This window comes from Tupaia chinensis, unplaced genomic scaffold (genome assembly GCF_000334495.1).
Source record: "Tupaia chinensis unplaced genomic scaffold, TupChi_1.0 Scaffold000187_1, whole genome shotgun sequence".
NCBI classification, from domain to species: domain Eukaryota; kingdom Metazoa; phylum Chordata; class Mammalia; order Scandentia; family Tupaiidae; genus Tupaia; species Tupaia belangeri.
In genome coordinates, this window is record NW_006159662.1 from 997795 (window position 1) to 1022754 (window position 24960).

Here is a 24960-nt window from a genome sequence, read left to right on the forward strand (position 1 = left end):
GGAATGGCTAATCTCACATCAGACAAATTAGATTTTGAATCAAAAAAAGATAGGAGAGAAGAAACATTATATATTAATTACAAGTCCAATCCCACAAGAAGATATAACAAGTATAAACATTTCCACACCCAATAATAGACCATAAAAATATAGGAAATGAACACTGACACATTGACAGGAGAAATAAGCAGTTTTACAGTAGTCTTTTATATCCCCCTCCTCTGGATAACAGAGCAACCAGAGAGAAGATAGATAAGGAAATAGAGGACTAAATAATAAAATAAACCAATCCACTCTCATAAACATATGCAGAACACCGCCCGACAACAAGAACATGCACATTTTTTTTTTAAAGTGTACCTGAGACTTTTCCAGGATAAACCATAAGTTAGGTCACAAATGAATATCCATAATTTAAACAGATAGCTATCGTACAAGGTATCTTCTCTCATCACGGTGGGATAAAGTCATTAATCAATAAGAGAAGTAAAATTAGAAAAATTGCAAACAAATTAAAAACACAGTCTTACCCAACAGATAAAAGAAGAAATCACAAGAGAAATGAGAAAATATTTCAAGGTGAATGAAAATGAAAACGCAATGTACCAAAACTTACGGGACATAAAAGCAGTGCCAAGAGGGAAATTTGTAACTTTAAATGCTTACATTAAAAAACACAAAAACGACCCAGTGGCTTCACAGTAACACAAGGCTCTGCAATGCTAAGGCCAAATCGGAAGGTCCCAGGTTTGTGTCCTGAGGTCCCCATATTCATGCTGGGCGTGTGCACACCTGTGGTCCTGGCTGGCTGAGGCTGGGAGTGGACTGTGGTATGACGATCCTAGCGGGATGCTTGTCTCTCTGTCACATGCTCTTTCTCAGAATGAATAAGTAAATACATTTTTTAAAAATACAAGAAAGATTTAAATCAGCAACCTAATTTTACATCTTAAGAAAGTAGAAGAACAAACTAAACCCAAAGCCAGCCAAAGAAAGGAAATAATGAAGATTAGAGCAGAGCCGAAACAATCTTGGAAAAGATGAAAAAAGATGGAGGACTCATTTCCTAACTTCAAAACTTACGACAAAGCTATGACAATCATAGTTGATACTGGCATAAAGACAGACATATAAACTAAATAAAAAGCCTGAAGAATAAAAAAAGCCTTGCACATATGATGAAAATTATTTTTTAAGATTTATTTAATTTTATTTGTTATTATTATTTATTTTTTAATTTGACTACAGAGGGACAGAGAGAGAAAGAGAAAGGGAAAGTGAGAAAACAAGCTGCCAGGTCTGGGACTCGAACCACAGTCGGCCATGTGGGAGTCCAGTGCTACAATCACCAAGCCACCTGCCAGGCCCTGATCAAATTATTTTTAACAAGGGTGCTAAGATCATTTAATGGGGAAAGGATATTCTTTTCGATAAATGAAGCTGGGAAAACTGGATAGCAACGTGAAAAAAAGACAAGTTGGACTCATACCAAACACCACATGTAAAAATTACTTTGAAATGGATCAAAGACTACAAACAATAAAACTCTAAGAAGAAAACGTAGGGCAAAAACTTCGCAACATTGGATTTGGCAAATACTTTCACAGGTGAACTCAATCAAGCTTAAATGAAATAATACCAATCTTACACAAATCCTTCCAAAAATAGAAGAGAAGGGAACACTTCTAGACGCATTTTATGAAGTCAGCAGATGTTACAAGGAAAACTATAGATGAAGTCTCAGCAAGTCTAATCCAAGATATAAAAAGAATAACACAACATCGTGACTAAACAGGGTTTATTCAGGAATGCAAAGCTGGCTTGACCACTGAGGGGCCAGGTGTTGGCACAAATGCACCCACATGGGAAAGTCCCTAGGTTTGTGTTCCATGACCTCCCTAAGCATGCAGGGATGACACTCCTGAGTTCATCATCTGGGCTGGCTGAGAGTGGGGGCGGGTTGCAGAGAACACTGTTGGGGTGTTTGTGTATGTTTCTCTCTCTGTTTCTCATGCTCATAAAGGAGGCAGAATAACTTAAATTTTAAAATAAAGAAAATAGAATGGCTCAACAGTGAAAAAGAAAATCAATCAATGAAACTTGCATTATTAAGAGGGTCCATACATGGGCATATCCATTTATAAATCTCACCAAATCGTACATTTTAGCTCCATGCCTTTCACTATATGTAAAGTTTGCCTTGATACTTAAAAAAAAAAAAAACATGGGTACCCAATTCTAGGCCACACACAGACACAGACTGGCTATCTTTTAAGACCACTCCTAGTTCATGACTAGAACATCATATCCTTATTATAGATAAACACATCTTTCTCTAATGCAGTAAATGTCATCATCCAGTTTATCCAAAAGTGGTTTTTAGGTAATTAGGATAAAAAATTTTAAAGGAATGAGGGTGAAGAAGGAATCAGAACATCTCTGTGGGAGGTGAGGGCAAAATCCAAACATATCTGTGTTTCCTCCTACTCACGATCTTCCCTGGCTGTGTTGAGAGTTCACAGCTCCCCACCCTGATTCTCCTGGGAGCTGGTGACTCCTCAGAACAGACCTCCCCTGGGTATCTAATTCCCGTCTGATTGTGATCATTTTAAGCAGCCCTATTACTTCATGGTAACATTTATGCCTCCAATACTGTGGTGCCAAGGGCTTTCTGGCAAGGCCATTACTTCTGAAATTAAGTCAGCCTGCAGGTCCCATAGCTCTTAGATAATGTAATATAAAAACTCTAATCTAGAAACTTTTCATTTGAAAGCATAACAAATATCTGACTGTTTTGCATTTCGGGTTTTGGAGAATCAAAAGATTCTTGTGACATTTTTAATCTCTCTCAACTTGTGAGCTCAAAGAATTTGTTGTTATGCCACATTTTCTTTGGGATCACTTATTCACACTCAGGGAAAATCATTCAGGGGCTTTATTATGTAATTCTATGAGGAGCTCCAACGTGAAATAACTGAATCAAACTGGAAGCTGTATTAGAGCCCAGATTTTGCTTTTTTAATTTTCGCTTATTAAAAAAGTTTTAAGGTCCTACCAAGTGCAAAATATTCTCCCAAGCACTTCAAACAACAAAGACAAAAGAATGTAGAGAGGTTTGAGTTTAGAGAGCTTAAAACAAGTAAGGAAGATGAAATATAAACGTTAACAGCTGGTAAATATGGCGGCATGAGAGAGGTACCCGAATACTCCCAATCCTAGTCAGCTGGGAATGTAAGAGGGAGTTTTATAATCAAGGTACCATTTGGTTTGGGGCCTTATAAGCTAAGGGGGATTTTAATATGGAGGTCAAGGAAGAGGGGCACTACTCTTGGAGAACTAAGGCTGGAAAGATAGAGGGGCCTGCGATCAAGAGACTGAATTCAGCTGGTAGTTGGAAGCCACTGCAAGATTTTGAAAACCATCCTGCTACGTGATATTTCTCAAATGTAAACTTAAGATGCTTGTGGAGTGAACCAGACCTCTGTCAGTTTGCATGGCGGTTAAGGCACTAGACACCCACATGGATGACCACAGTTCAAGTCCTGGACTCAGCAGCTTGAAAATCACACTAGACGCATGCTCAAAATCCCTAGAAGAGAATGGAGAAGGATAATGAGCGGTGATTTCTTACTTTCCTTCTCTTTGTCTCTCTCTGGTGAGTGAGTGTACACACCCTGTGGCAAAAACCTAAAAACAAAATAACAACAACATCAAAAACAGATCTCTAAAGTCTATTTTCTTTCTTTCTTTTTAAGAGAGATTTTTGCTTTAGGGCATGTGTGCTCACCAGACAGACAGAAATCACAGAGAGAAATCACCCCCTAGGGGAGATGGCCACGTCGGAATCCGTTCTTCTCCATTTTTCTCTTGGGATCTTGAGCACACACGCACACGCACACAGTGTGAGTGTAAGCCACCGGGTCTGGAACTTGAACCACAGTCAACCACGTGGGAGCCCAGCAGTGTAACCATTACGCCATCTGCTGGTCCCTAAAGTCTATTTTCTGAAATAGTCTATTGTCAAGTAAATCACTGTAAAATATCTCTGGGTTTCCATTTACTTCTTACCAACGGCACTTAGAGTATAACAATGGAATGAAATGGTCTTCTCCGTGTGGAAAGGAGCTGAATAAATGTGCTGGATGAGCCCTGGCCTTGCTGGAAATTCAGGGGAACAGCAGAAAGTCCCTGGTGTGTGGCGCTGGGGCCACAGGGCCTTGTGCTGGGCCCTTCTGCCGGGCCTGAGTTGGTGGTGGCACCATCAGCAGGTACTGAGAGCTCCCTGGAGAAGGGCCCTCACATTCTCTCCAGGAAGCCTGAGTGAGAGTTCAACAGACCAGCACCCAGGGTACACTCACCAGTGATATAGAAGGCCTTGTAACGCTCCAGGCGGACAGTCTGCAGGGCTCCGGGCTCTCCAGCTGCTCCACTGTTGGGGTGGAACAGCACCTGCAAAAGGGAACAGAGCTTACAAAAAAGAAAACCACACAGGACACTCCCTTGGAAAGCATCGCTTTTTTTGTCACAGAGAGCCCTCTTCACCACCCCCACTCTCCTCTAACCCCACCTCCAAACTCGCTTTGACAGACACAGGCCTATAGTCCACACCTGTCAACTCCCTCCGGCAAGCCTCTCTGAAGTAGCTCTTTTGCTAGTTAATGCATCAGAGTGCGTTCTAACTCTGACCCAGCAGGTGAAAGTTCTCACTGAAAAGTCAGCTTCCTGGATCCAGTACCTTCTTTGCAATTTTCCAGGTCCATTGTAAAATGAGAATCAGGAATATCTTATTCACAAATCAAAATTTTCAAGATAGCCCCAGCAAAGCTTTAAACCAAGTGAGGGGTCCTTCTAACTGTGGGGCCCGAGGGGGCTGCCCTGGTCAAAGGCCCTGCCTGAACCCCACCCTTCCAGGTTCAGGAGGGGCCTGGGGACCTCCATGTTTTACAAGTATTCCCAGGGATTCAGGTGCAGGCAATCCTCAGATCTCTGTGAAAAAACAGACTTAGGGGCCAGCAGGTAGTTTAATGGTTAACGCACTGGACTCCCACACAGCCGACTACAGCTCAAGTCTGGACCTGGCAGCTTGAAACGTGCAAAACCTGTGTGCATGCCCAAAATCCCAATAGGAGGAGAGAGGAGAACAGATTGTGATATGGTCATCCCCCCCAGGGGGTGATGTCTCACTTTCTGTCTCTCTCTGTCTCTCCAGCAAGAGCCCATGCCCTATAGCAAAAATCTCTCCAAAAAACAAAAAACAGCTTCATCAGCATCAAGTCGATTTTCCAACTCTCCCTTAAGCAAGGATGGTATAAGAAGGTGTCCCTGGGAGCAGGCAGTGGTGCAGCGTTAAACACAGTGCTCTGGGAGGCAGTCCTATGTAAGAAGGTTCCCAGTGCAAGTTGGGGCCTCCCTGAGCACCAGGCATGTGCTTGCCTATGATGTGGGGGTGGATGAAGGCTGAGGATGGGTCATGACATCAAGAACATGTTGGGGTGTCATCTCTCTCTCCACTCTCTCTTGCTAATGGACGAGATAAATTATTTATGTATATGTATATATATATGTATATGTATATATATATATATATATACACACACACACACACACACACACACACACACACACACATACACACACACATATATAAGAGTTTTGGCCATGGGGCTTATGTGCTTGCTGGAGAGAGACAGACAGAGGTAAAGTGAGAAATCTCCCTTTGGTGGGATGGAGGCGGTTGACCACACCACAATCTGTCCTCCACTCTCCTCTTAGAATTTTGGGCATGCATGTACACATGCCTGCCATGTTTTCAGGCTGCCATTTGAGACTCGATCTGTGGAGTTGGCCAGCACCTTAAGCATCTCGCCACCTGCTGGCCTTTTATTTTTTTTCTTGAAGGCGTCCTTGCTTTCTTCCAAAGAGGGCAGAGCCTGGCTAAATCCTACTGTACATGGAATGAAGAGATCTTTCCTCATTGGGTCACGGATGGAAGAATCACCCTACAGAATAGAAACACCTAATTCAGGGTTCCCAAGGGAAGGATCTGTAGAAAATGAAAGGCCTGTGTCCTCGTAGGTTGGTGGGCTTGCTCTGGAAGCACGAGACTGCCCTGGTATGAATCATGACCTTATATATCGCTGCAGAGGCGCGTATGTGATTCAAAGTTTCCATGGGGCTTTGTAAAAATGAGAAACATCTGTGGCAGCAGTAAACAGCTGTCTCCCCCAGGTTTCACAGCTCTGAGAGGACGCCGCCGAGGTGGGGGCCCCCCAGCACCTGCTGCCTCTGTGCTCTCATGACACCCCTGCACACGCAGCAGTGCGCGTGATGACGGCAGGCTCCTTCCAAACAGGAAAAGAAGGCACAACTGAGAACCCTCCCTTCTTCCACCTCAGAGAACAGCCAAGCCTCTGCCGCAGGAGATGGTTTTGTTTCCTTCCTGAGACGGCGGGAAATGGAGACTTGGAACACCAACGTGTGATGCACACAAACACCCAGGAGATCGGAGTCGTGGTCTGTCGCTTCAAGTCACCAATACCAGTGGGGTCCAGTAACAGGACCCCTACGGTGGACTGCCAGTTGTGGAATGCAGTACTTAGGCAGCATGACCAGAGGCATCTTTCAAAATCCAAGGGGAATGAGACCAGGGCATGGATTTCAGGGGACTTGTGGACACATGTTTCTTTCCTGTGAGTAGACTGATCGTGACACACACACACACACACACACACACACACACACATACACACACACATATATAAGAGTTTTGGCCATGGGGCTTATGTGCTTGCTGGAGAGAGACAGACAGAGGTAAAGTGAGAAATCTCCCTTTGGTGGGATGGAGGCGGTTGACCACACCACAATCTGTCCTCCACTCTCCTCTTAGAATTTTGGGCATGCATGTACACATGCCTGCCATGTTTTCAGGCTGCCATTTGAGACTCGATCTGTGGAGTTGGCCAGCACCTTAAGCATCTCGCCACCTGCTGGCCTTTTATTTTTTTTCTTGAAGGCGTCCTTGCTTTCTTCCAAAGAGGGCAGAGCCTGGCTAAATCCTACTGTACATGGAATGAAGAGATCTTTCCTCATTGGGTCACGGATGGAAGAATCACCCTACAGAATAGAAACACCTAATTCAGGGTTCCCAAGGGAAGGATCTGTAGAAAATGAAAGGCCTGTGTCCTCGTAGGTTGGTGGGCTTGCTCTGGAAGCACGAGACTGCCCTGGTATGAATCATGACCTTATATATCGCTGCAGAGGCGCGTATGTGATTCAAAGTTTCCATGGGGCTTTGTAAAAATGAGAAACATCTGTGGCAGCAGTAAACAGCTGTCTCCCCCAGGTTTCACAGCTCTGAGAGGACGCCGCCGAGGTGGGGGCCCCCCAGCACCTGCTGCCTCTGTGCTCTCATGACACCCCTGCACACGCAGCAGTGCGCGTGATGACGGCAGGCTCCTTCCAAACAGGAAAAGAAGGCACAACTGAGAACCCTCCCTTCTTCCACCTCAGAGAACAGCCAAGCCTCTGCCGCAGGAGATGGTTTTGTTTCCTTCCTGAGACGGCGGGAAATGGAGACTTGGAACACCAACGTGTGATGCACACAAACACCCAGGAGATCGGAGTCGTGGTCTGTCGCTTCAAGTCACCAATACCAGTGGGGTCCAGTAACAGGACCCCTACGGTGGACTGCCAGTTGTGGAATGCAGTACTTAGGCAGCATGACCAGAGGCATCTTTCAAAATCCAAGGGGAATGAGACCAGGGCATGGATTTCAGGGGACTTGTGGACACATGTTTCTTTCCTGTGAGTAGACTGATCGTGGCTTTCTTGTTTGGAAGAAGGAGGAAGGAGGCTGGCCAATTGCAGCTCAAGATATTTCTTCTCCAAATGCCTGGTCCAAATTTTAAAGAGGACTTTATCTTTTGCAAACTTGTACTTTCCAGTTGCCTGTTCTATGAGTTTGTTTGGTTTGGTTTTAGAGCATGCGACTGTTCCCTTACATCAGGTCCACAAGGTGGACTCCTTCACCCCATCATTGAAGGTGTACAACTCTGGTCTCTAAAAGGAGTGGGTTAGGCAGGCAGGCGCCTACCAGAAGGCTTGATGATGTCTTTGACCACTAGGGGCCTCCCTAAGAGAAGCGATCCGCATTCTGGAGACAAGCTCAACTTCTGACTCAACGTATGGCCTCCAGGTTTGGGCCAAGCATTTTACGACTCACCGCAGCCCCAGACTGTGTTGGGCTGGGCAGGTGCAGAGCCCTTAGGAAACCTTCCCTCTGTTGACAATTTTGGACCTGGTCATGACAATCTGAGGCTGTGGTGGGACTTGACCAGTGATGTTACAACCTCTAGCTCTCATCTGGGAGTCAGAAGAGCGCACAGTGGGTCCTCAGATTCTGGGCTGTACACCTGCTCTCCTTCCCAACTCTCACCTCTTCCCTTCTGGTGTCATCAATGCCCAGACATGGGCCTATCAAGAACAGACGCGGGAGGTTGGACAGATGCACTAACACATAGCTGCGTTTGGTTTTGAACATCACACGTGTGACATCCCTCAAAGTCAATGAAGGTGGTGAGAAGACTAGACCGTCTAGTGTGAAAACCAAACTGGAAGCTTATTATTTGCCTCACACCTGACAACATGGGGCCTAGGGAGGTGCAAAGAAGTCACATGGTCCGAGAAAGAGAATCTCTTCAACTCCTGGTTCCCGGCAACACAAGGAACCCAGCTGCTAAGGAACATGTGCCTAGGGTTTGGGGTTGGTCATGTAGGAGCTCCTTTGGGCTTCTAGAAACTGGAATGGTTTTCTAAACCAACCCGTATTGAAATCCTTATAAGCCCAGGGACATATCTGAGGGTGAAATAAATTGTGTTCATTAAAAAATATGCATATACCGTGAGTGTGTACAGATACAGGTATATGTATGTATGTGTATCTATACATATTAAATCACTCATACCTGGCTTCCCCCACAGCTATTCCAAATTCAAAACGATTTAGTACTGTTACTTTAATAAAGACTGATCAGAGAAGCCCAAACCCAAATTCAGGTCCAGCAACTACCCACTTGTCTCAAACTCTAAATAGTCTTATCTCAAGTGTCTTCACTTCCGTCGCCCTGAGGGCAGGGTGTGACCCACAGGTGCCAGCACCCTTGGGCTCATACCCTTGAAGATACTATCAGCAGTTTCCTGCTTGCAATAAGGGCGGCTGTTGCTTTGGGGGTTGTGGGTGTGGCAAGTCGGGGCCAACTCCAGCTTTGTCCCCAGCACCACGTGTCCCCACAACCACGTTGTAGCTTGCATCTGTTTCTCTTACCTGGCTCTTGGGCCAGACTGTTGGCCACTAGCCAGGGTGAAGCCTCCAAGCATCTGTGAAACTGTCACTAGAGAAAGAGGAAGAGCTCGCTTGTTGAGAACGGAAGTGTGCAAGCGAAGGAGCTGGCTTCCCCAGGCAGGACCGACAACGTCAAGGAGACCGCAGTCCTTGAAGCACTTCCTGGTGACCCCAGTTATTCTGTTAGTCGCCATGGTGATAAACACTCGGGAGCACCTCTCCCCTGACGTCTTGGCCAAACCCCCAGGGTCACATACTGCTAACTTTCAGCCCAAAGGCGGAAACCACCTTCCTGCTTGGTTGCTGCTCGGCCTGGAAGGAATGGCAGCTCTAGAGGGGCAGGTGTTCTAAACAGATGCAGGACATCGTCAAAGGAGCTTTAGGTTTGATCCGACACCCCCTAAAAATTGCAGCGATGTGTCCAGGAGCACCAACACCTCGTCCAGGACACGCGTGCTGGTTTTGCTGTGGGAGACAGGGGGCTGGGTGGGAAGGGCGGCCACAGTACACTTGAGCACATCTGAGTCACTTCCATGTGACCCTCGGCAAAGACAGAAATAGACCCTTTGAAGTGTGGGTCTCTAAGTGAGGAGCTGTGCACGCGCAGGGCCTTCTGAGGGGCTCTGTGCTCCTCCAGCCTCCTCCCACTTCCTCTTCCTTTCGGCAAAAGGAAAACACACAGAGATGACAGGGAAAGGCCATCAGGCCTGACATTTCCTGGCTGTCACTACCACCGACCGCTTCACCGAGCACTGAAGAGAGGACACGGAGGAGGTGATGCTGTGGCAGAAGCCCACATCCAGTGCTGGGGCTGCTTGGTCAGGAAGAGCATGCTGATCCCTCCCAGAGCCGGGGACATGTTGGGGAATAAAGACCTCCTGGTTCAGGAGGCCTTTCCTTCACGTGTTCCTTCGTTCATCCGAGGGGCATGGATCGAAGGCCGGCCGGATACAAGCGCCATTAGGTGCACTAACGGTTCAGTGGTAAGCCCACGAGAGAACGCCCAGGAAGGGCCCAGGTCGTTAAATAAACACAGGCAGGAAGAGAAATCGTCTGTTATCGGGAATAGGCACGCACATACACCCGCCCTAAGCCAACCCATTAAACACGCGTAAGGACTGGCAAAGTGGCTTGATTATAAAGTGGGACGAGGAGAGGCTTAGCCCTCCAGGTTTCCTACCCTGGATCTCAGAAGACTACATCATCCGCTGAGGGTGTTTCATTTACACAAAGGTGAGGCGGCAGCCCAGCCCCCGAAGGGGTGGACGGACACGCGCCTCCTCCACTTACCCTGCGCCCAGTCTGTGACCGGCCGAAGAGCACCTCGGAGGCATCCACACCATCAAAGCGCCGGCTTGGGGGCAGGCTGGCCTGGGCCAGAGTAACCACGGTGGTGAAAATGTCCAGCACGCTGCAGAAATAACAAGACTGAGCTGACCCCAGCTCTTCCCATTGTCTCCCTGATCCTGCTAGGGCTAAAACCCACCTGACCCAGATCAGAGCAAGCACCGACAGTCTCCCGTGCATCTCACCTGTCTACTTCCCTGTCTTTTCGTAAGGTTCAGGCTCAAATCCAGCTCTGCTTCCTACCTAGCTCCTCAGTGCCTTGGTTTTCTAGTCTCTAAAATGGGCAAGGGGCATGATAATAACAGTGCCTGCCCCACAGGGTGGCTGGCTGGCTGCAACACTGAGGTACAGCACCGAGAAGAGGGCCTGGCACTCAGAAAGTGCTTGTTGAATACATAATTATAATTATTCAAAGGTACACTCCTACACGCCTGTCTAAGAATCAAGGGGTTCTACTTGTCACCAAGTAGGCCAGAGTCACTCACTTTATTATTATTTTAGAGAAATTTTTGCTATAAGGCATGTGCACCCACCAGAGAAACAGAAAGTGAGAAATCACCCCCCGGGGGATGGCCACACCGCAATCCCTTCTCCACCATTCTCCTCTCGGGATCTTGGGCACGCACACACATGCACCCGGCGTGAGTTTCAAGCTGCTGGTTCCGGAACATGAACTGCAGTTGGCCACATGGGAGTCCAGGGATGTAACCATCATGCCATCCGCTGATCCCAAGAGCCACTCACGGGAAACAGCATGTGGTAGTTCTCCACAGGAGAATGTTGTCTCCACTTTTCCTGTGGAGACCCTCTGTGTCATCAAGGTCTCTGTCAAGAATGCCACCCCCTTCCTGTGAAACACTCCACTCCCTTCACGTTAGTGCTTCTTGCCCATTACAAAACAGTGTTCATGGTAGAAAACAAGAACATCCAGAAATAAAGAAGAGAGCCCTGGCCATCAAGGTCGGGGTGGAGCACTGGCCTCGTGAAAGAGAGAACACAACCCAAATAGCCCAAGACCCCACGGCGGCCATGGCTAACATGCTGGTGGATTTTGTTAATGAGATTCTTTTCTTCTTTTTAGAGAAAGATTTTTGCTATAGGGTGCGTGCACTTGCTGGAGTGACAGAGACAGACAAAAAGGGAGAAATCACCCCCTGGGAGGATGGCCATGCCTCAATCCTTTCTCTCCCATCCTCCTCTTGGGATCTCAGATGCACATGCACAAGCACCCCGTGTAAGTTTTAAGCTGCCAGGTCTGAGACTCCAACTGTGGTCGACTACATGGGAGTTCAGCTATGTAACCATTATGCCATCTGCTGGTCCCCAAGATTGTTTTTTAAGTCACGTGTTGTCATTTGACTCGAACTCTCCAGCCTGCTGTACTCATGTCTGAAAAAGCTCTTCAGCAAGAACAGGGGGCTATCCTTCCAAGAGAGTGGTTTATCTGAGGGTCAGACCAACTGGGGATCAGAAGGGTTGGGCCAATAGGAGGTTCCATGTCCAAAAGAAAGAGTCCCTGGTACTCCTGAGGATGGGCCCAACAGCAGCCTTCAGGCTTGTGTATGGGGTTCCTTGGGGGCCATGCCTCCCAATTTCTCCACCCTGAGGTCTGGGGAAGGACTCTTGGTCCTTCAAAGAGGCCACAGAAGGGAGCTGTGATGCGGCCTCTCCTCATTCTTCTCTCCAGGCAGAATCTGCCTACTGACCATGGCACAGACTGTCCCTGATTGCCTTCGGCTTTGACAGTCCACGTAGCTGGAGGCTTATCTGTTGAGATCCGCGCACCGGGAGCTGGGATCCCACACTGACACGCGGTCAAGGAGTGCAGAGTCAGCACTCAGAGCACAGAACAGTCCAGAAACCTGTCCAGAGTCCAAGGTTCCTGCCACAACTGGGCAGCCGAGAGGACAACGCAGTCTGAAAAGGCCCTGGTGGTTTGGGGCTGTTTGTTCAAGTTTTCTCTAAATCACGCTTCTAAGAGAGCTCGGCGCCCCAGATGGGTCAAATCAGCGAACAAGAAAAACAGGATCTGCCTTAGAGTTAGGAATGTATTGTATACTTTCTTTTTCCATCTAATTTTCCCCCCCTTCTATCATGAGGTTTCACGTCCTAATTACATAGCATGAAGTCTGACGTTCACAGAATCTTCATGTCTCAGAGTTTGGCAGGAAACTCTGAAAGCCTCTGTCCACCCTCAGCACAAAGAAAACCTCTCGCCCACAAGAAAAGCTGCAGCACGTCCGGTGACTCAGGCCGCTCCAGAGCCCTATCCAGCGCTGGGCTGTCCAAAAGGCCTTTCTGAAGTTATGGGGGAAGCAAAGGCCCTGAAGTTAGCCCTGGAAGAGGGAGCTACCCCTGACCCATGCAGCCTGTTCTCATCCCAGGGCGGGCCCTCAGCTGAGTGAACTTGGACAAAGCTCCTGTCCTAGAAGGCTACCGAAGGGGCTCCTCCTGTAGCCCAGAGGTGAAGGGAGCCGGATCCCACATGGCCAATGGTGGTTCCAGTCTTAGCCCCAATGGCTTGGAAACCATGCCAGGTACATGTGCACGCGCACCAAAATCTGGACAGGATGGAAAAATGAAGAAACTGTGGTATGACTATGTCCCATGGGGGTTGCTTTTCTCCCTCTGTCTCTCTTTGGCAAGCATGTACTTAAAAATAAATAAATAAATGGGCTACCAAATGTACCCTAGCAACTCCAGACTCAGACTCTACCTAACACTCAGTCCGGGGAGTATGTGAAACCCAGGAGAAACAAAAATCCAAAACAAAACCCTGGACTTCTGAATTCTCACTGTTGGTTTAGAAGCTTGGCTTTTGGCAGAGGCACCATCTGGCTTTAATGGTGCCCAGACACATTGGCTTTTATGGGTCCCTTCTCCTATTAAAAACAAAAGTAGGGACCAGCAGTTAGCGTAATGGCTATGTTGCTGGACTCCCACCTAGTTGACCACGGTTTGCGTCCCGGACCCGGTGGCTTAAAACTCACGCCGGGCACGTGTGCGTGCGTGCCCAAGATCCCGAGAGGAGAATGGAGGAGAAGGGATTGCGGCGTGGCCATCACCCCTGGGGGGTGATTTCTCGCTTTCTGTCTCTCTGTCTCTGTCTGTCTGGCGAGCGCATGCGCCCTATAGCAAAGAAACCTCTCCAAAAAAAAAAAAAAAAACGGTAAATTTATAGATAGATAGATAGATAGATATAGATACAGATATATATAATTATATTGTATAAATACATTGACAAAGACAAATATATAAATAATATATGTTAAAACCATTTTATTCCACCTAAAAAAGCCATTTTTCCCCCTTCAGAGTCTAAAAGAAATAAAAAATGCATAGCTCCTGAAAGTCTTTGGGCCTTGGCACTGTGCCTGCTGGGCCTGACAGAGAAGCCAGCCTGCTCCTGGAGAGAGAAGTCCCCCTGTCAGTGGTCCCTTGGTTATGAGAAAGGCAGCCTAGAGCCAGCTCCTGAAAGGAGGGGGCTCTGTGCAATGGCACCAAAGGTGGTCTCAGAGTGGGCAGGGGGACACCTTTCAGGCTCTGTTGCCCATAAGAAAATACTTTCTTTTTTCTTTATGTGGCTCCAGCCAGCTAGGGCTCTGAAGGCTGTTTGTAGGAAGTGTAGGTATTCGTGTTCCTACCCGGGGAGTAGCTGAAGTGGAGACTAGGCGGGAGCAAGAAGGATGAAGAAGGACTCGCCTGGGACCAGCAGCTGGCATAATGGCTATGTCGCTGGATTCCCATGTAGTTGAACGCAGTTCGAGTCCAGGACCCGGTGGCTTAAACTCACACTGGGCGTGTGTGCATGCATGCCCAAGATCCCGAGAGGAGAATGGAGGAGAAGGGATTGCGGCATGGCCATCCTCCCTGGGGGGTGATTTCTTGCTTTCTGTCTCTCTGTCTTTCTGGTGAGCACACGTGCCCTATAGCAAAAACCTCTCCAAGAAAAAAAAAAAGAAAGACTTGCCCACTGGACCCCAAAGTGTGCAGGCTGGGAAAGAAGCCAAAGGCCGTGGGGGCTTGTTCCAACTCAACAGCCCTGGATGCCAGGCCCCTGTGGATGGGAACTGAGTTGCATGCTGGGCGTTTGGGACGGAGGCAGAGTGTGTCCTGGGGTGAGGGGAGAGAGAGCATTTAATCTGGGGAAAGGGTAGATCTACCAGAGGACAGGCAGTGAGAAGATAGAACGGGTTGCTTGGAAGGACTGGGGCACTCAGGACTTGGACAGAGAGAAAGGTTTTCTCTGGAGTGAGGGGCCTCAGAGCAGAACTTCCTTCTGCAGAAGACTTCCTCCTGGGACAGGGGAGTGGTTTCTTTTTAGTAATGAGTTGTAAGTTTCTTCCTGCACTGTCACTCCCTCATATTGTCCCTGAAGAAACCTCGGTGGTGCCTGCCCCTGCCGAGCCTTAGCCTCACAGCAGAGATTTGAGGGGCTATGTCCTCAGAGCCAACTCCGTCTCTCCAACGCTCTCACTCAACAACCAGCACAGAGGACTTGGGGGACCAAATGTTAAGGGCTTTTCCCCACACACCGAGCCAGGGGCAGTTCTGCAGTGGACACCAGCTGGGTGTTCTCTGATTCAGTTCAGTCCTGACACGGTCTGGCAGCAGATCCCACAGATTAAAGATGCCAATGTCAAGCCCAGTTTTCCTGAGCTTCTGACTGATGGGCTCCAGCTACAAACCTGAATTCCCATGACCACCTCCCTCCTCTGGTGTGATTCATTCACCAGACCAGCTCACAGGACTCGGGAAACACTTACACAGGAACTTACGGATGAAGAGATGCTGAGGGTGAGGGACAGGGTACACCACCCTCTGGGACCCTCCACTTGTCCACCTCTCTGGAAGCTCTCCAAACCCTGTCCTCTCAGGCATTTTATGAAGACTTCATCACATAGCCATGATCAAAGCATGCACACTGTCCTGAAAGGGGACTGAACGCAAAGGGCATGATCTAACAGCCAAGACGAGCAGGAACGAGCGGGCCTGTTCATGCAGATTCTTCCTGGCCTCTCTGTGTGGCGTTAGTCCCTCCTGGGGACAGAGCAGGATCCCTCTGGAATGAGAGTCTTATGATTTACTATCACACAAGGTAGGTCAGACCCACACTGGGGAAGAGAAATTCTAATTGCAGTGCTCTGCCTTGGGGAGAAAAGGGAGCAGGTAAGAGGAGGGTGGGAGATGGTCAGACTGCCTTTTGCCTTTATCTCTCCAAGGCTGTTCCAAAGCTGCTTTAAAGTCAAATACTTACAAGCCAGGAACAGTGGACTATATATATATATATATAATATATATATACACACACACACATATATATATACACACACACACATGTGTGTGTGTGCACGTATGTGTGTGTGTATGTGTGTGTACATATATAAAATATATATGTCATACTAGCACAGAAGCTGTCTCTAGCATCCCCCATCAGGTCCTCCTTAAAGGCTAGCTGGCCAAGCAGTACCGATTTCTGGGAGAAGGGCCATACCAGAGTGCCAGGAAATGCCCTACAAATAATAAACTGCACATCTGTTGCAGAGCAGAGAGAGCGGCCAGGAGTACGTGTGCTCCCTGTCTCCCACAACCCACTGCCAGATCCAGGGAAGAGGGAGAGACACACAGAAAGCAAGAAATCACCCCTCATTGGGGATGGCCAGGTCACAATTCCTTCTCCTTTATTCTCCTCTCAGGATTTTCAGCACACATGCCCAGCATGAGTTTCAAGCCACCAGGTCCAGTACTAGAACTGCAGTAGACCATCTGAGAGTCCAGTCCCTTAACCACTATACCACCTGCTGGCCCCTGCAGTATTTACTTCTAAACAGAGTTTAGGGGAATTTGTCAAAATGTAAATGTGCCCAGAAGTAAGTTGCTCACATGGTTGTCATCTGCTGGGAGAAAACGATTTGAGAACTTTTCATTTGATGGAAAGAACTGTGGGTGAATAAGTGAGAAATACTGACCTTATTCACCTCACCCTTCCCTCTCTTCTAAGGTTCTTTTACAAGTATTGCCTCCCCCTACTGCTTGTGTAATCACTCCCTGACATTCTGTCCTGGTACTATTCTCCTACTTTAGAATCTATTTTTCTCTTTCTCCCACAGCTGTAATGATTATTTTAAATGCTGCAAAATCTTTATTTCCAGCCTAGAGTCTATTCATGTATTTATAATTCCTTACCCCAGCATCTAGCATAATGTCCTGCTTTAGGAAGAGAATACTTTTTTGTTTGGGGAGGAAATTTGTACTCTTCTCTTTGAAATGAAAAAGGATAGGAACAACATTTTCTCCTCTTTTTGTGATTGATGAAATTGGGAGAATCAGGCATACTCACTTCTTTCTGGGGCCTCTGTGTTTTGGACTTGCCTAGACTTAGCAGAATGGGTATGTTCTGGTCTGCTTATATTTCTTTTTTCTTTTTTTAAAAATTAATTTAATTTTATTTATTCATTGATTTATTTTAATTTTATCAGAGAGAGACAGAGAAAGAGAAAGGGAGAGAAAGTGAGATAGCAAGCCACCAGATCTGGGACTCGAACCGTGGTTGGCCATGTGGGATTGTCGTCCAGTGCCATAACCACCACGCCACCTGCTGGTCCCCTGGTCTGCTTATATTTCTATACAATAAGTAGATAGGGCCCAAGTTTAAGTTGGTTGATAACCAAATATCAATTATTGGTGATTTAAATTCCAGCATACTTTTAAGTTTGGAGGCTTTGTTTTTAAAAGCTGAATATATATGTATGTATGTATGTATGTGTGTGTGTGTATATATATATATACACACACACACATATATATATACACACACACACATGTGTGTGTGTGCACGTATGTGTGTGTGTATGTGTGTGTACATATATAAAATATATATGTCATACTAGCACAGAAGCTGTCTCTAGCATCCCCCATCAGGTCCTCCTTAAAGGCTAGCTGGCCAAGCAGTACCGATTTCTGGGAGAAGGGCCATACCAGAGTGCCAGGAAATGCCCTACAAATAATAAACTGCACATCTGTTGCAGAGCAGAGAGAGCGGCCAGGAGTACGTGTGCTCCCTGTCTCCCACAACCCACTGCCAGATCCAGGGAAGAGGGAGAGACCTTGAAAGGGGCCATGTGGTTAGACCCTGCCCAGTGGGTGACACTGAAGCCACAGGACACCAATATGATCACATCTTGTAGCCTCTATTTCCAGGACCTGGTTTGTGCTTCAAGTCAGGACAGACCCAGCCGAATGGCCCTCACGTAATTCAGCATCAGTCATCCGAAGAGAGCACCGAGGTAGCCCAGGGGGCATCACCTCTCCTGGCCACCCAGCAATGTTAGCTGTTTTCAATAGATCATTTCAAGCCCTTGGGACCTCATACTAGTCCCAGTTCATCCCCCAAAAGACTGGTCCTTGGTTCTGAGCAGAGATGGGGTCTCCCAGCTCAGACCAGAGCAGGTCCTTGCCTTCTTGCAGGTGGCTAAGAAATTATATTCGAGCTGCCATTCCTGACCAGTGTGGGTCCATCCCCCCAAGGGACTACCCAGAGACATTCTGGCTGGCACTATGTGGGGGTAGGGTGGGCACCAGCATCTAACACATAAAGGCCAGGATGCTACGAAACCTCGCACAACGCACCAGATGGTCCCCATCCAAAAGAATTATCCAGCACAGAACGTCAACAATACTAGGGCCGAGAAACCCTGCATGAAGTTTAAGGTTAAAATAACCTTAACCTTATAACTTTAATAACTGGCTGGCCTTTTGAGCCAACCAGTCACATGGAGGTTAAAGCACCTGTCCCATATGGCTGACTGCATAGTTCAAGTCCCAGACCTGGCAGCTTGAAAACAAGCTGGGCATGTGTGCATGCATGCCTGAAGTCCTGAGAGCGTGGGAATGGAGACGTGATTGCCGGTGAGTGAGCCCCTAAACGTCTGGCACTTTCTGGTCAAGCTGCTCATAACTATCTCCCCAGACCCTGGACAATGATGGATTCAAAGCTGGACATGACAGAAATGTATTGAATACATCAATTTTCCCCATGAACCATGGTTACCTCTAAAAGATAAACAATGGAATGAGTGTGAACCCACACACACACCCTCTTTTACTTTTCTGTTCTAATGTCAGTATTTCTACCAACCTGATGACTCCCTGGTGTCCCTTATCCCTCAGGGTGACTGGGATATAGGCTTAAGGGACGCTGGCCATAACTGTCAGTGGCTTAAGGGAGTTAGCTCTGATCTGGAAGATCTAATCCCTCTGAGGAATAAAGTTCTAGAACAGGTGATAAGCACTCCGGGCAGGGATGCTGGGCTGGGCTCCCAAGAACATAAATTCTTAACATTCGTTTCTTGATTACGGGTAATAATACCACTCACCACACAGCTGGCCCCAAGTGAGTTGTGGGAAGGATTCCCTGTTGGGACAGTGAGGAGGTGCTACCCAAATTTGCTTTACATGGATTCACGTGTGGAAATGGCAAGAGGATGAATCCATGGAGGCAAAACTGTCTGGTGAGCTGCAACGTGGACTAATTTAACACCAAAATATGTCCTAAGAGGATGATATGGTATGTCAGTATCGTCCTGGTAAAATTCCAGGGGCCCTCAAACAAATACTAGCTTGTACCAAAAACTCACTTTCTTTGGTCACCAAACTGTACCCTGGGTCAGCTGTCATCCTAAGGACCTACAACACCAATGAGATGATGCCATCGAATCGCGGTGCAGTAGCCACTTGTAGGTGCAAGCACGGCTCTCCGGTGGGAAGTGGCTGCTTGGTTGTCAGTGACGTAACTCAGGAATTGCTTCACTTGCACGTGTGCAGCCTAGCCGCAACTACTCGGCCCCCCTCGATGAGCATTCTGATTACACCAAGGAAGCTCAACAAAAAGCAGCCCTCCTGGCCCTCTTCCCAGCCAGCCACCTTCACAGATTCCAGGCTGTGCTGTCATTGTCATATCTGCTGGTGCCCGCTGACAGCACACTGTCCCCTCCTGATTGTACAGGGCTGACCCAGAGTTCCTGGGGGCCTCTCATGCTGTCAGGGAGGACACCTCCACATCCCCTGCTTTGGCCATCGGAGTGGTTCGCCCTAAGCTTGAGTCTTGAGTTTTTTTCCACCTTCCCTACTGCGCCTGGGGATGCTAGAAGGTGCTAATGAAGTTTGCCTTCCTCAACTCAGCTGTGTTCTTTATGCCAGAGCCCGTTAGGCTAAAGATGAAGAATCTTTGGAACTAGTCACTGACCTTGAGCCAGACTAAACCTCTGAGCACGAGAAGCAGCACCGGCTGCTCTGCTCTCCCCCCATGTTGGTGGAGATAGGGCAAAACCAGAGAGGAAGTCCTGTCTGAATCAGTGAGAAGTCCCACTATAGGCCACGGTTCAACAGCTGTGATGACGCTGCTGTCAGATGGACACAGCACAGCCAGGGTCTTCACCAGGGAGATAACCCCCTGGATCTGCCTCAATACGAGATAGGCAGGTGCCTTTTCTACGAGGGGAGCACCAGAGACTCACTGCAGAAGCTTCATTGCCAGAGGTGGGGAGACTGTCCTTACCTAAAGGCTCATTGTTTTCCTGCTGGCCGGGCCCATTTCTCTTCTCCTACTCCCCCATACAAGTGGGCATCTGCACCCCTTTCTTGGGGCCATCTGACTGCCAGTGACACGGTGGCTTCTCATAGCCACGCTGGGACACCTGCCCTAATTCCAAAGGTGGAATAATTAGGGCCAGATGTTCTATTCCCCCATCACTTTACCCCAGGCCAAGAGGGAAGACGAGACTATTGCCCTCTTCAGCAGACTCAGCCAGTACTCAATGCTGGAGGGCGTGAACCCAGCCTGATCTCTTCGTCACTCAGGCCATCTCGCCAGAGGAAGGCTGGGGTCTCTACTACTTTAACAAGCCCATAGAATCGCTTAAAGGCAAATCCATACTGCTCCCAAGGGCTGAGAGCATCTGACAAGCTTGGAGAACACAGGTGGTGAGTGAACTTGCCAAAGTCTCCAGCCACCCAAGCATCGCAGATTTCTCTTGCTTCAAACCCCAACATCTCAAGGTAGTTTGGTCTCGTACCTTAACAAGGCAGTGCTGGTGACATTTGCTGGGATTCTGCCAGGCCAGTAAGCCAGTGCTGGGACCCGGTGCCCTCCTTCCCAGGTGGTCTGCTTGGCTGGACTTCCCCCTGTCGGAAAAAGGCAGCTGGTTCACTGACAAGGACAACCCGAGGCTTCTCTTCAGCTAAGAGCTACTCTCTGGGAGAGCAGACAAGAGTTCCCAATAATCCCAGCAAAGGAATGGCCTTCTTTAGTAAGCAGCTATTTTCTCCCAACTAGCTAATAACTGTCAGTACATCCTTTTATTTTACTGAACTTCACATACATAAACATTGCCTCACTCTATTGAATTCTGCCGTTTTATTTCCTCCATGACACCTTCACCACTTTGAATGATCTTGTTCGTTTATTGGCTGGCTTATCATGTGTCTTTGCACCTGAAGATGTCAATGGCCTTGTGCACCCGAGACACAGTAGGGGCTGAACAAGTCTTTGCTGAACAAATCCGCGTGACATCTTGTTCAGGATGAAAAAATACAATGATTTGAAAAGAGAGAATTTCCTCAGCTCTTTGTCCCACCCAATACCCAGCAACTGAGCTGGCATCGATTTTATTGTTTGGTTTTGCTTTGCTTTTCCTTGAATTAATGACTGGTTCTGATGTCGTGAAAACAGTGTCAATAATAGCTCCAACCTCTTGCCTCTCAGGGGGAGGTAAGAACAATTTACGTGCAATCTATGAACTTCCACTTCGGTAATTAAAGGACTTATTTTTGTAACCACTATGTCAAAAGTGACCACCAGTATAATGATGGCCAGCGGGCTGGAAGAGATGAGGTCATGTTTTATGGAAACATCCTGAATCCATGTTGCGTTGAATTAACCATGACCATCCCCACCACTCCCACGCACACCCCACCCTCATCCTGGTTGAGCCAGAGGCCAAGGATTCTACAAAGTTAGCGTGTACGAAGCCTTTCCAAGGCAAACGCTGCATGCAGCTCACACTTACTGTGGTCATGCAACCTCCCTGTGTTTGGCCGGGATGAATAACAAAAACAATTACGAGGGGAGGGTGTGGGGGGAACAAGATGTCACTCTGTACTCACACTGCTACAAGCAGAACCTTTGATGTCCCTGGCCCAGTACCCCACACCGGAAATGCTTAGCATTCTTGAGACTTTCTCGTAACCAGCATCGAGGCCCCCAAGTGTTGAAGAAAGAAACAAAACACAAAACAATGCACGTCTTATGGACTGTTTATGTTTAAGGGTGTAGGGCTGAAGAAGCCAACTGGAATTTCTGCAGGCTGAGTGAGAAGCGCTTTGATCTAGTCCAACATTTCTCAAATACATTCTTCCCATCGAGAGCCACGTCTCCCATAAACACTTACAACGTTCACTCCAATTATTCACACACTTGGAACAGAGTCCAGAACTGCAGCAAGCATGAAACGTACTTCCACGTGGCTTTCGAATGCACTGGCTAAGGTCGAAGTTCAGAGGAAGCATCACGATTGCACGTATTGGGGCTCTGCAGAGAAGCCCACCCCACTGAAAGGCATGGGCATAAAAGCTTGGGGAAGGGGTGAGTATTTATTTGCATGACTGTGGTGTATGACATTCAAATGCACTTGTTTAACCTTTGAGACCAGATGCTAAGGAAAGGTCAAAGCTTTAGTTCCAAGAAACAAGCCATTACTTTTTTTTTTTTTTTTTTTTTGAGAGGTTTTCGCTATAGGGCGCGTGCGCTCGCCAGACAGACAGAGAGAGACGTAGAGACAGAAAGTGAGAAATCACCCCCCAGGGGGGATGATCACGCCGCAGTCCCTTCTCCTCTAGGGATCTTGGGCACGCACGCATACACGCCCGGCGTGAGTTTTAAGCCACCGGGTCCGGGACGTGAACCACGGTTGACTATGTGGGAGTCCAACGACATAGCCATTACGTTAACTGCTGGTTCCCAAGCCATTACTTTTGAAGGTCCAGCAGAAAGCAGGAGCTGTATGTCTGCACCACAACAGGCAAAGGACACCAGGCTAGGCACACAGGATTTGGTCTCTGTCTCCAGGAAGCTTCTGGAAGGGTAAACTGATTCCTAATGAATACATCTGCTAACTGATCTTCACCACAAGGGTATCTGCTCTGTTGCCACATCCTTTAGCGTTGCTCTTTTGTAGATGACTGACTTTCCTAATGTTTTTCAGAGAAAAGTATTTATTGTTCATCGTGTTTGTCTTATTTCAGCAAAAGGTCAAAAGCTGGAGGAGTTTGGAGGGCTGTAATACATGTATAGTCAACCAAGTGGGTAACAGCTTGCAAAGATTCGGGAGCTCAGAGAAAGGGAGAAAGACTGCCAGAGAGGAGCCCCCAAGGGCGGCCACCTAAGGGGTGATCCTTTAGGTTGCTGAGATCGGTCAGCCAGTGCCAGTTGTGCCCTAGATTCGGGTTTTAACAGAAAGATTCAATTATACAACTACAGATTCCAACGATGTAGATGCTCACAGGCCCACAGACTTCGTGCTCTAAAGGAATTTACCTTAAAGGCGTCCAGGGTGTGGGAAAGAAATTACAAAATATACAGGTGTATGTGTGTGTTAGTATAGCCATCTGAGAGGACTTCAAAAACTTCTCGGAAAATGGAATTAAAGCACAAATGTATTTTACTACCAAAAACAATAGAACTCCATTCATAACTTCTCATAATATATGCTTTCCATAAACTTTCTTTTTCTGAGAGATTTTTGCTATAGGGTGCGTATGCTCATCAGAGAGACAGAAAGACAGAAAGCAAGAAATTACCCCTGGGGAAGGATGGCCGCACTGCAGTCCCTTCTCCTCCATTCTCCTCTCAGGATTTTGGGCACACACTCACACGCACCCAGTGTGTTTCAAGCCGCAGGGTCCGGGCTCAAACTGTGGTTGGCCACGTGAGAGTCCAGCACTGTAGCCAGTACGCCACCTGCTGGCCCTTTCATGAACTTTTTGAAGTCTATACACACACACACACACACACACACACACACACACACACACACACACACACACACACAGTCCTGATACCTATCTCAGGAGATACTGTCTTGATCCAAATCTAAATTTCTCACTGGCACCGCTAAGCAAGGACAGAACGTAAAAAGACCCGACTAGCGTTCCCCTAGGTCCCCAGGGCCATGGAGCCTAATTACGCATGTGCTCGTATTGAGTAGTGTTTCCTGTGGTTTAGTTATCATGCTAGCAAAGGCTGAATTCTGGGAACACCACCCCTGGTGGCGACTCCTGTTCCTACCAATGGAAACTCATTCTGAGTTAAAGATAACAATAGCACTAATAGCAATACCTCCTGTCTATCGAGTCCTTACTAAGCACCAAGTTAACTGCTCCAAAGCATACCGCTAAATGCCTCCCTGTATTATCGTATTGAATCCTGACACCCGTTTGAGCTAGGAACTATTGGCTTGTTGGGAAAGTCATGAAGTATTTTTCTGTCTTTCTATGCAAAAATGTATCATGACTCTTCCGACAACTCTATTTTTTTTTTAAAAAAAAGAATTACTTATTTATTTCATTTTATTTATTATTATTATTTTACTTAGACCAGAGAGAGAGAGAGCAAAGAGGAAAGTGAGAAAGTAAGCTGCCAGATCCAGGACTGAAACCATGGTCGGCTACATGGGAGTCCAGCACCTTAACCACCACTCAACCTGCTGGCCCCTGAGCTAGGAATTATTATCTCCATTTTCCAGGTGAGGAAACCAAAGTTCAGAGGGGTTAAGTAATTTGCCCAAAGGCACACAGCTGGTGACTAGCAAAGCTAGGATTTGAATCCAGTTCTAACTACACAGCCAGCACCCTCCCCCTCTAAACCTTCCTGGGCAGTAGTTACCATTCCTGAATACGTATTATAATCACTGGGAGAAACTTTTAAAAAACATGCATGCCTAGGCCCCTTTCCCAGATGTTGCGATTTAACCGGTCGGGAGGTGGAGCCTGTCTGTTGACATCCACTAAAGCTCTCCTGGTGATTTTAGCGTGAAAAGCACCTATTCCCAGGGTGAGGCACAAAGGTAAGATCAAGAAGTGGGCAGAATGCATTTTGAAACGGAATGTAGCTAATTTGCTTCTAACACAGGCCTTCCGTTTCCCATGCCTTCCTACCTTTATGCCGAGCCTCGTAAATGTGACCCTATTGTCATAATAAGAGCGACAGACAAGCACAT

The 24960-nt window shown here is 47.5% G+C and overlaps 1 protein-coding gene across 6 annotated transcripts in view; it reads right to left on the minus strand.

Annotated features, from left to right (window-relative positions):
• The window catches only part of ARSG (arylsulfatase G), a 141413-nt gene that overhangs the window by 6604 nt on the left and 109849 nt on the right, over positions 1-24960 (minus strand). For all 6 annotated transcript variants that reach the window (XM_027771147.1, XM_014587162.2, XM_027771148.1 and 3 more), the window contains 3 exons: positions 20761-20869; positions 10631-10751; positions 4359-4449 (listed from right to left, as the gene is read on the minus strand). In XM_027771147.1, the coding sequence (XP_027626948.1) occupies positions 4359-4449; positions 10631-10751; positions 20761-20869 (321 nt within the window). The remainder of the gene's footprint in view (positions 1-4358; positions 4450-10630; positions 10752-20760; positions 20870-24960) is intronic.